The 12,554-nt window shown below is 38.8% G+C and overlaps 1 protein-coding gene across 2 annotated transcripts in view; it reads left to right on the top strand.

The window, feature by feature from the left end:
- The window catches only part of CDH22 (cadherin 22), a 543,365-nt gene extending 532,015 nt beyond the window's left edge, over positions 1–11,350 (top strand). Inside the window, exons 9-12 of one of the 2 annotated variants that reach the window (XM_077251703.1) lie at positions 3,868–3,989; positions 5,516–5,633; positions 6,972–7,223; positions 10,225–11,350. In XM_077251703.1, the coding sequence (XP_077107818.1) occupies positions 3,868–3,989; positions 5,516–5,633; positions 6,972–7,223; positions 10,225–10,736 (1,004 nt within the window). In that variant the 3' untranslated portion in view covers positions 10,737–11,350. Of the gene's footprint in view, positions 1–3,867; positions 3,990–5,515; positions 5,634–6,971; positions 7,224–10,224 lie in introns of those variants that run through there. The other variant, XM_077251704.1, reaches the window with a different exon arrangement.
- Positions 11,351–12,554: the final 1,204 nt, after the last annotated feature.

The following is a 12,554-nucleotide window of genomic DNA, read 5'->3' as shown; positions in this document are numbered from 1 at the left end:
CAGATAAATAATAATCATATTTGGTATTGCACCATAGAAATCTGTTCTATGAAAATATAAAGAAAAAAAATTGAAACGGCAGAATAACCATTTTCAGTCACACCATCTCCAAAAAAGATAAATAAGAAATCATTGAAAGTAAAAGTTATGAATATCAGAAAATGTTGACACAAGAAAAAAACTTTCTGAATTTTTTACCCACTTAAAAAAAAAAACAAGCTTGGTATTAATGTAATTCTACTGAAATGAAGAATCATATAGTGGGCGCATGTATTGGGCATTTTATATGGCATATTCTACTATGTGTTTTTGATTTAAGCATTACTGAATTGATTACTTATTTATTGGATTCAGTATATACACCCCACATGTAACCTACGACTTGGTCTGGAAAGTCATTGTAAAGATTTCTTAAGCATATTGCTATTTTTTATGTACAATAAAATTTTCACTAATTAGCTTTAACCCCTTAGTGATGGAACCCATTTTGACCTTAATGACCCGGAAAATTGTTTTAAATCTGACCAGGGTCACTTTTATGAGATAATAACTCAGGGATGTTTCAACAGATCCCAAAATTTTGCAATTTTCAAACTTTAAATTTGTAAGTCCTTAAATCAGATAGTTATACCACACAAAATAATTAATAAATAACATTTCACTGATGTCTACTTTACATCAGCACAATATTTGTAACATAATTTGTTTTTGTTAGGAAGTTATAAGGGTTAACAGTTGATCAACAATTTCTAATTTTTCCAACAAAATTCACAAAACCATTTTTTGGGGGACCACGTCACATTTGAAGTAACTGTCAGCAGTCTACATGACGGAAAATACCAAAAAACTGCACCCCTCAAAGGCCTCAAAACCACATTCAAGAAATATATTAACTCTTCAGGTGCTTCACTTGAACTAATGGAATGTGTAAGGAAAAAATTTGTATTTTACTTTTTTCACAAAAATGTTGCTTTAGCCCCAAATTTTTTACTTTCACACGCGTAACAGGAGAAAATGGACCCAAAATTTGTTGCACAATTTCTTCCAAGTACAACAATTTGGGCATACAGCAGGGCTCAAAAGGGAAGCAGTACTGTTTGACTTTTTGAACACAAGAATGACTAGAATCGATAGTGGGTGCCATGTCGTGTTTGGAGAGCCCCTGATGTGCTAAACGGTGGAAACTTCCCCCAAAAGTGACCCCCATTTTGGAAACTGCACCCTCAAACATTTTGTCCATGGGTATAGTAAGGATTTTCAACCCAAATGTACTTCCATGAATTTGAAAACATTTGTTGTCATATTGAATATGTCATTTGTGTTGAGCGCAAGTCAAGTAGCAAGCACTTGCACTCAACACTAGTCATCATATCGTCATCATTTTTTTACTTTTGAAAAAACATAACCCCATCGCTAACCCTAACCCTTGCCCAACCCAAACCCTAACCCTAGTCCAACCCTAACCCTAAGCTCAACCCTAATTCTAAGCCCAACCCTAAGCCTAAGCACAACCCTAATGGCAAAGAATGAAAGAAATAAAAATTGTAAAATAAAAAAATTTAATCTGACTACGGGGGTGACATAGGAGGGATGTCATACTAATTATTGGTATTGATCACTGAGATAGGGTCTATCACAGTGATCAAAATGAACCATTAGAAAAACTCCCTGCTGTTGATGGGTGCTGGCCAGCAGATCTGCGCATGGGCAAACCATTTTTTTTTTCAGAAAGAGGAGATGGAGGGTGTCGGAAGTACCGGGGGGGTTGGGGGCCTAATTTATCTATCTTCTGACATATAGATCATGTCAGAAAAGAGAGAAATGTTTGTAATAGTTGATACACTTTTTTTACTTGATCGCCGTTATTCAATGAATAATGGTGATCACGTGATCAGGGTCCAGAAAAACCAGCTTTGATCATGTTCTCCAGGATCTCAGCTACTCCCTTTAGCTGAAATTAACCCCCTGAGATTTTCTGTCGCTGGGTGGTCCTATAATCTTATTCCCGATTGCTGTTTTAAGGGGACTAAGACCCCTTAACGGTTGCCATTTTAATGCGCAGTGGCGGTTGTTAAGGGGTTAATATATGTAACGCTATTGCCAGCCCTCCTGCATGCTTCCCCTTACCCCTCCATATGTGGTCACCTGTCTTGCTCCCTGCTTTCTTCCTGTTCTGTGTCCAGACGGCGTGTCTAGAGCACCCACTCCCCAGCTCTTTAAGGGGCAGCGCTCATATAGTAAAATTCCTTCAACCTATAGCTGAGAGGCATTTAGTATAAATGTTCACCTGCAAGATGGCTTCCAGCCAATAGCTGGGAAGCATCTAGTTTAAAAGGCACCCTCCCCAATAGGGAATTGCCAAGCAACACATTGAGTCATTAGGTAGTATGGTGTTCTACCAGTAAAGTTGTAAGGTCCCCTTGTGCCAGTGTGGCTAGTGTCCTTAACCCAAAGTCCTTGATCCTGGTGCAGCCATTGTCCTGAACCTAAACTCCCTGGTTCTGGTGCAGCCAGTCCTGAATCCCTGGTCATAGTGCAGCCAGTGCCAGAAACTCATCCCACGGTCCATGTACGGCCAGTCCCTGAATCTATATCTGAGACCTGTGAGTATGAACGTGTGCCTATCTGAGTACCCTGTATATCTGGACTGCGACAATCAGTGTCCAAACACTGAAGCATCACCAGCAGTACCTGTATTCTGAAGCTACTCAGGCAGTATCTGAATCAGTCCTGTCTCTCCGTGTCAGTAACCATTACGCAGAGGACCTAGAACCTATTAGTCTGAACAGAGTTTAAGTCCATATTCGTGTCTGCGTAGCAGATGCAGTACCGGGGACTGCTTAGGAGTGGTACCTGGGGGCTACCTGCAGCCAAGCCTGACCCCACCAACAGGAGCTCCAGTAAACACCTGGTAGTTGCTTAGTTGTGTTCCTTATAGGTAAGCCTGGCCCTGTGTGCCACCTGTGTGCGTAGCAATATTTTGTTTTGGTTTTTTTGTAAGTACACAACTATTGGGTTGCTAATATTGATTTATTTGTGGCATATTAGAGAGCTTTTTGTATATTCTGATATGCCTAGCTCCTAACTCTATGATACTGTACATCCAGTGGGTCAGGTTTGTGTGAATTGAAGATTTGTTGTCAGGTCAATGAATGCCAAAAAAATGTAAATCATAAAACAACGTCAGCATTGCATTCTTTTCACCAATTCAACTAACTTGTAATATTGTTCCCCTTTTTTCAGTACTTTATATGATAAAGCGAATGGTGTCTGCAACTCATCCTGCAGAGAACAAGTTTTCCTATGACTATGTTGATGTAAAAATAAAAAAAGTTATGACTTGGGGAAAAAAAGAAAAAAAAAGAGAAAAAAAATTGTCAGAAAAGGGTAAACTGTGTACACTAAGTTCAAGGCTCCAAATCTAGGAAATGTAAATAATTATGTAGGGAAATACAGTGGGTACGGAAAGTAGTCAGACCCCTTTACATTTTTCAATGTTTGTTTCATTGCAGCCATTTGGCAAATTCGAAAAAGAAAACCAAATGGCTGCAATGAAACAAAGAGTGAAGAAGGTAAAGGGGTCTGACTACTTTCCGTATCCATTCCCCTAATGCTGTATTTATCATGTATGATGACTATATTTCTGTACAAACGCATTTTTTTACAACAGTTCTCTAGCTTACAGCTTGTGCTTGCATTTTGTCCATTGCCAATATATAATTTAGTATTTCACAGATTCATATTTTAATTGTTTTTATATAATATTAGATGTTTTTCAGCATATTGATTTTATATAAGGTTATATAATGTCTTCCTTTTAAAGAAATACAGTAGTTCATTCATTCAGTGCCGTAATGTTTCCTACAGATGACCCTGAAAAAGTTTCCATCCTGTCTCTGAGGATACGCATCCTGGATGTAAATGACAATCCTCCAGAGCTAGCTTCACCCCATGAATCTTCTGTGTGCGAAGATGCCCTTCCAGGACAGGTAATGTTCGGTCATTTATCCCTATATAAAAGTAAATAAAGGGACTATGAGATATTTGTCTTTCCCTAAATCATCACTTTTACCAGTCTGCTGATATCTAACCTTGCACACCCCTATTACTATGATGAACAGGAAAACTTCTCATGAAATACTTTTCTTTAAGGTGAATAACACTATATTATAATAGTGCATTCTGTGAGATCCCCGAGCCATACTAGAAGCTTTCCTCTTCTCACTGTTGTCACACATTAGACTGTGTTTTTATGTCAGCACCAAATAATACGAAAAATTTCAGCACAAGATTATATCTAGCCAATACAACCTGTATACTAACCAGATTTGTACCTGTTTATTTGTGCTTCATGCCTAAGCTCTGTTAAATGCTATATAGTATTTTATAGATTTTTCTGCCTGACTGCTAATAAAACGAATAGAACCAAGTAAATATGTTTGTATTTCATATTCCCAGGGTGCACTTGGGTCAAAAGTCGCCAGTATTTGCTCTTATTGTATTTCCATTGTTCAACTGAATACTCTTTTTTTGTTTGCTTTGTTGTTTTTTTTTATTCACCATATGGCCCCAGAGATATGTCTATTTAGTGCTATTTTTGATCGCCTTTATCAAGGGGGAGTTGCTCACAGAAAAAATAATGGAGAGTAGCCTATATAAACATCCCCCAAAGAATCGTGTAAGCCCTGCCCCCTTAGTAAAAACCATACCATTAGCAGTAAAAAAAAAAAGGCCCATATCTCTGGAACTGTATGGGGAATTTAAAAAGGAAATTGATGAATCAGTGGAGCTGTGGGAATAAAATAAGAGGAAAACTGCCCACTTTTTACTTATTGACAAGTCATCTTTAAAGACAAGATCTAACACAATTAAAGTGACCCACCAGTTCATAAAAATTTCACAATGAAATGCAGATTGTATAATTGACATACCTGGTGACCTCATTTTTACTACTTCCGGCATGGGTTGTCCGATTGCCATTTGCTCTTTATTTGTTTAAAATGGCAACAATATTCTTACGCAACACAATTAGTGGGGTAACTTGAAGCTTTTTGACCATTATGCAATGCATTCTCTAACAGAACCCCAACTATCAAGGATCATAAACAGTAGTGGACTCTATTATGGGCCAAAAGAACCTTTTGGGTCCCACTCAAAGATCCAGGGCCTGGGTGCAACTGTAACCAATGCTCCCACTATAGCTATGCCTTTGTACCCTATGCACGTTGTGCTTCAGTAGTCTAAGACACTCCTTGTACTCTTGGATGGACACAGTGCTGATGTCGGTCGAGAGCATGGGTGCTCCTTAGACAACCAAAGCACAGTATACATGAGATAAGACATCAGTAAATTGGGCAGTATATTGGCTATTTTAGCTAACACCAAATAATTTATGCATTTTGATTCTAAAAGTAAATGACCTTATTAGAAAACTTGCATTTCTCCTTTGTATTGAAACATGTATTATCCATCCTTACCGAGCTTGGACAAATAACCTGTGCTCCCTTTGCTGTAGCTGATTCAGACCATCAGTGTGGTGGATCGAGATGAGCCAATGGGGGGGCATCGATTCTACTTCAGACTTGCTCCAGAACCCAGCGCCGAGCATCACTTTACTCTGCTCAATGTCAAGGGTGAGCCATATGCTGGTCACCTACCATATATCTACTTTAATCATGCCATCTATGATATCCATCCATTCACTTTCTTACAAATACCATCAATTTGATTGTATTGTGTCATGTAACATTATTCTTCATGATATGTATGAGATCAATGTTGGATAGCCCAGTTTTTCCACTACCCTTACTAAAACTACCAACAGTTTTTAAGACTCATGCACATAGCTTTATTATGGATCCATTATAAAGCCTATCATTCCCTAAGCACCCGTAATGTAACTCGAAGAAGAGTATGATGCATACAGCCAGCAATTTGGTAAAGCCTACAAGTGCATGACACAAGCTCATAGGGTTAAGATCTTAGGATTTGCTACCATTTAGGGTTAGTGCACATAGCTTTGCAATGAACGCTTTACACACTTACACTTCCCAGCATCAAATACTATTTCTTATAATAGAAAATCAGGTCATTGTCAATAATAATTCCTTTCATGTATTTATTATTAATTTTAAATAAAGGTTAGATTAAATTTTACTCCCATCTCTTCTTACTTCAATAGAGATCGTTTTGTATAGTTTTCCATAATTGGGCTCCTAAAAACAAATCGCACTTGAAAAAGTTCAGCTAAAGAAATTCTTCAACCATTATTCTTGCCAGGCCAATTTTTTTTGTTACAATGAAAAGTTTTAAGTGATTAGAAATGAGAGCCTTTACAAATACAACTAAAGAGGACTTGTCACTTGCTCCAAAAAATTGAGTTAAGTACCTACAAAAATGCAAAGCTCCCCTGATTCTGACGATCTTTTCTGTTCCGCATTGCATCATTTAATTGCAGAAATATTCACGTTTGTTATTTTTGGAACACAGTGAAATCTCTGCTGGTAGTTCAACTGGATGTTTCCTCATCTCTGGGGATGTACGCTATCACCCCTCCCTCCCAGATGCTGTCAAGCACAGCTCGCCAACTGATCTAGCACTCTATAAGGCTCAGAAGGTGCCGAGCTGTGATTGGCCGAATTTGGGAAGGAGGGGTAAAAGCACATGCCCCCAGAAGTGACTCTGAAGAAATACCCAGTTGAACTACAAGCAGAGATTTCACATACTGTGCTCCAAAAGTAACAAATGTGAATATCTCTGCAATTAAGTGATGCAGTGCAAAATGGAAAAGAGTGGCAGAATCAGGGGAGTTCAGAGATTTCTACAAGGTATTTATCTCAATTTTTGTTTTCAGGGACAAGTCCTCTTTAAGCAAGGTTATCTCTCAGCTAGGTTATCTTGAGTGTTACAAAGAAAGAGGGTTAAAGGTTACCTAATTGCAGTACCAATACCATGTATTTTCTACATTACAGATAACACAGCGTCTGTACATACACATCGAATGCCATTTGACAGAAGAGAACAGGATATGTTTATCTTGCCAATACTAGTTGTGGATGGAGGTACTCCAGCTTTGAGTAGCACGGGAACTCTTACCATTCGGGTGTGTGGGTGTGACAGCACAGGTGCGGTGCAGTCATGTAACACAACTGCCTATGTGATGGCTGGGAGTCTGAGCCCTGGAGCACTTATTGCCTTGTTGGTCTGTGTTCTCATACTTGTAGGTAAGTTACAAATGTTTTTATGAACTTTGTAGATTCCGACTTCACATCTCCCTTACTTCATCATATTTTTATTTCATTATTTCCAAATTCAAACACAACTATAAATTATTTTTACCAGTGCTTTATAAAAAAATAACCTTTGCTCCCAATTGTACCCCTGCCCAAACCCGTATGCTTTATTTGGACATATTGGTTTCATAGAAGGGGTAACTTGCTTAAGAGATCTCTCTATTAGCCAAAGTGGAGTACTGCTGCAAAGAAGGGCTCCGATTTTCGAGAACTAAGAACAACCATGTAACATCACATTTCTTCTGCATGTGCAAAATATATGGCGTTTCGTAGCTTTCCTCCTTAATAACTGATGTTTTCAGCGATCAGCTGGTTATTAGCGGACCCTCATTTGGAGAAGAAAGCTACAATAAAAAAATACAGCTAGGAATCAAAAACCCTGACAATTTGATAGGAAAATTCCCAATGTAGGCCAAGTGTAAGAGTCAAAACGTATTTATGTGTTATACAAAAATCCACCTTCTGTTCTGTAAGATCTGTGCTGGTAGGTCGACTTCTCAAATCAAGAAATGCGATTTACAACATTCACCCATTTGGCTACTATTAAAAGATAAGAGGACATCCATTTAGAGGCTATAGATTTTTTAGCTATCTATAGTGATTGGGAGACTGCCAGCTACAGAAACTCATCACCCGGCATCTCATCCAGACAATCCAAAACATAGCAATGGATCAGGAGTCATTTGAGCAGAAAAGTCTGAATTTATTTTGTCTATTACCACATTCCAAAACCAATTTAGCTTGGGGCAACTCCATAAGAGATGCATTAAATCTACTGTGCTCTGCAGACATACTGGACACCTAGAATCATCACTCAGTGTTGTATGATAGGTCCTAAGTGTAACACTATCACTCAATAAAGGGATATCACCGGCACTTATGAAATATAGAATACAACCGCCGGTAGAGATCTTTCTCATATCAAAACTGGGATGAAGCAGGCTATTTATCGACATTTTTAATCAAATAGGTCCTTAGGCCCTTTTCTATACATGGTGACATATGAGCCAATAATGGAGTATTTCTGATCTGACTTTGCACACAATGGCATATGTGATTCTTCAGATTTTATATTAGTCTATGCCTGATGAAGAGACCTGAGTAGTCTCGGAAGCTTGCAATTTGTTACCATCTTTTCAGTTAGCCATTAAAAGGTATCAACCACTGAGGACTTTCAATTCTAAATATTTTTCTATCTACTGGCTATCACGGTACCAAGACATATATCTTTCCTGTACCATATTATTGAAGCTTTTGGGGACCACATTTTAAAAAGAGGAAAACCCGTCTTTTATCTTAGCATTATGACACAGCTGAAAATAGCAAAATTTTTCACTATTTGCTAGGATTCCACTGAGCTCTATGGAGAAGGAACAGTGTGGGGTGATCAGAGGCATTAATAAAAGCCAGTCTTAACTTTTACTAGGACATTGTGACATGCTTTAAGGGTTTTACTTTGTTAAGGAAATGTCTAAATAGCCGACTATAGTATGAAACACAAAAAAAGTGTGTTCACCTTTCCAATCCCCTGTTCCTCCTATGCTGACATTTCCCTGGCTGCAGCTGTTATATGTCAGTGATAAGTGGTGGAAACAACACACCATTGCTGGAGCCGGGCAAAAAATGGCTGCAGATTGTCATGGAAACAGTGGTGATGAAGTGTCAGTCATTGGAAAGGTAACTATGTCTCCTGGTCCTAAAAAAAGCATTCATTGAAAATGCTTAGCTATTGTTATAGTAAGGGGAAATAAGCGAGAGCACTGAATTAAAGAGTAATGAGTATAAAGCAGAGAGTTAAATTGTTCTCTCTCTTTATTGTATCAGCGGTCATGGCACCTGACATATAATACATGGTACCCGATCCAAGGGCAGCGTGTGTCACTCACACAGACAGACACACTGATTTCAGCAGTGTCACTTACAAGGCTTCTTGCTGTAGTTTTGATATTATCACAGTTTTAACAGCAGGCGATTGTCATTAAAGAACTAGTAAACCTGCTGTCATGTAGTCCTCCATATTCATGAGCGCTGTATAACAAACTCCACCCATACCGCTGATTGGCAGCTTTCTGCCTATACACAGTGTGCGCAAAAAGCTACCAATCAGAGGTGTGGGCGGGGTTATACAGAGCTCAGCATTCAGAGAACTGTTAGATGTGCAGCAGATAAATCCTGGTAACAGATTCCCTTTAAAGGGCAATTGGGAAAGTAATCAGATATCACAGGCATTTATATATATTTTTTGTCAAAAAAATAAGGGAACGGCGAAAGTTTAAAGAACATTCCTGTAAATATCGAATATGCATGTATAAATTGATGAAAGGAGATGTATCACATAAAACCACAGAAGATCTAGACTCAAACTAAATGTATGTATTATAATCCTTGACTAAAGCAGTAATTGCTGTCATGAAAACATCTGAAAAGAGCATAAAGTCATACTTACCATATTGATACTCCAATAATGCCTCTCCGATTCCAATGACTCCCGGTTCCACACAGGTATGTGTCGTTTCTTGCAGCTGATCATGTCCCATCGATCACAGATTGACTCAGTTAGTCATGAAGCTAGACTACACTTGGTCGCTTGCAGAGAAGTAAAGACCGATGTGAATGTAGAAAGTTGGAGTGGTAGGGGATAGCTAATATTTGATCACTACTTGTGTTCATTTTATAATATTCTAAGCTGTTTTCAGATTTTTTATGGCTGACTGCACAAACATTTTAATAGTGAGGCTGAAACAATATTCTGAATAACCAGCAAGAAATGTAGTGCTTTTTGAGCAAAAAGTTATTTTTCACAAGGCCTACCTTGTTAGACAAGGTAGCTCCAAAGTTACATGGACACAGAGGACATAGAGGTTTGTTGGTTGTATTTTATTATTTTACTTAACTACATCATTTAAACATTCTCTTATTTTACTGCTTACAGTGCTGATTCTTCTTATCCTGGCTTTAAAACGACACCACCAGGGTCATCTTTCATCAGATGAAGATGAAGACATGAGGGATAACGTCATCAAGTACAATGACGAAGGAGGTGGAGAACAGGACACAGAGGCATATGATATGTCAGCCTTGCGCAGCTTGTACAATTTCAGTGAAGGAAGTGAAGCTGGAGGGGACAGTACTCTTGCTACTCAGCGTCACCCCTTGCCTCAGTGGTTTCCAGGAGCTGAACTGGACTTCTCACTGTTCAAAGACTACATCAGTAGAAAAGTGAGGCTCGCAGATCAGGACTCATCAGTGCCTCCTTATGATTCCTTCCAGACTTATGCCTTTGAGGGCTCAGGGTCCAGTGCTGCATCTCTCAGTTCAATCAGCAGTTGGTCTACAAGTTCAGAACAAGACTTTTCTCAGTTGGGTTCTTGGGGTCCCAGATTTCGCCAACTGGCAGCTCTATATGCTGGACACAAGGGACATGAAGAAAGCCAGAGCTCCTAGCCCAAGTTATTCCCTCAATTTTCAGGGTACCAAGACCTTACGCGCTAATTACAGGGGCAGATTTGCTCCATATTTATTACATATCAGTATGTAAACACCACATGACATTGCTCTACTATGATCATTAATTGTTCATTCCACTGGTGCCCGATTATTTACAGATCTCTCCCACCCTTGATACTCATGTTCCTTACCTTCTCTGGCAAGATCAAAGCAGTCCATAAACAATCTCTAATCACATTCTGACACCATTTCACATGTACTTTTTCCAGCAATGCATATGTATAACACTTAAATAATTGTTTTAACAATTTAGTATTCCTTCGTTAATTTGGCTTCCTGGCAACTTCTTGTCAAAAATTATTTCTGGACCTCTCACAGATATGTGTTAGATCTCACTGGGAATACAGACAGTGATTTCCAGAATATAGGGGTCAAAGTACTCTAAATAATGCCTGAACACCTTGAAGCCTTGCTTTGATAAATCAGTTTGCTCCATTGAATTGAATAGTTGAGTGTTAAGAGGTCCCAGTGATTTAAAATATTTAGAGGGGTTATCCAGAACTTCTTTATTTTTCCTATGATGCTAAGCACTTACCAGAGATAATTGCTAGCTACCTTCATGTGCTGCACTGCGACAATCTCTCCGGCTCAGATAACCAATTGATCGGTTCTGCCAGCGATTTTCCTTCTTCTTGTGATGTCACATCATCAGAGCAGTTCCTTCTATTCCGCTCTGTTCTGTCGATGGTGTGTCTTTGCCAATGTCATGTAAATTGATAGAATTCGCTAGGGTCAGCTGGCTAACACAGCAGGGAGGAAGTTGCTGATCAACATGCCATCGGCAGTGAATCCCCATCAACGGGGCAGAGCAGAAGAAAAGGAACTGATCTGTTGATGTGACATTACAGGAAGCAGGAAAATTGCTGGCAGGAGTGATCCATAACCGCTTTGAGCTGGGAGAGATTGTTGCAGAGCAGCACAAACAGGTTGTTAGCAACTATCTGCTGATAAGTGCCTAGGAAAAATAAAAACAGTACCTGATAACCCCTTTAACAGTTTGGAATCAGTGTGCTATAGTTTTAATAACTAAAGGAGATCACATTTAACAAACTCCATTCCATACATTTGATATTGTGACATATATCTGTGATATGTCAGAAGATAGATATTGGGTGATTTTTGCCTTAAAGAAGTTATCCCACAAACAATACTTGTCACCTATTCCAAAGCTAAGTGATAAGTGTAGAATGGATGTGGGGGGCTGACTACTGGAACCTCCACTGATCACGAGAACAGGGGACCTTTGCCCCCGTTGAGAAGGGAGCAGTAGTGTGTGACCGCCATTGCTTTCTCTGCTTATGGTAATGGTGGTCATCAACCTTTTGGAGTTGCAAATTCAAAAACATGAATTTTTCACATTTAAAATATTGTTGCATGATATCAAATAAGCAACTAAGGTAATTCAGATAAGATTTAAAGCAATGAGCAATGCAGTAAAGAAGGTAGGCATAACCATTGCTATCCAGTATACTGCAACATCTGAGAGCTTCACAAAAGATTTAGCTGAAGCCAAATCAGATAGCTTCAAGCTATCAAACCTATAAAGTGAGTTTACATTTTTATCAGACTATGTAAAAATTATTCACTTTTTTTTTCATTCCTACGGTTTTTTTAAGAGTATTTTGGAGTACATGTACTTTTTTATATACATTATTGCATTCATCTCCTAAGCAACCTCCTCCTCATGATGATCATTGATGCCATTATCACCAGCTGGGACTCCAGACTCCAAAACAGCTGAATCTAACAGGGTAA

Source organism: Ranitomeya variabilis, chromosome 4 (genome assembly GCF_051348905.1).
Source record: "Ranitomeya variabilis isolate aRanVar5 chromosome 4, aRanVar5.hap1, whole genome shotgun sequence".
In the NCBI taxonomy this organism is placed as follows: Eukaryota; Metazoa; Chordata; class Amphibia; order Anura; family Dendrobatidae; genus Ranitomeya; species Ranitomeya variabilis.
The sequence above is the reverse complement of the archived record's forward strand: the minus strand, read 5'-3'. Positions and strand labels throughout refer to the sequence as shown.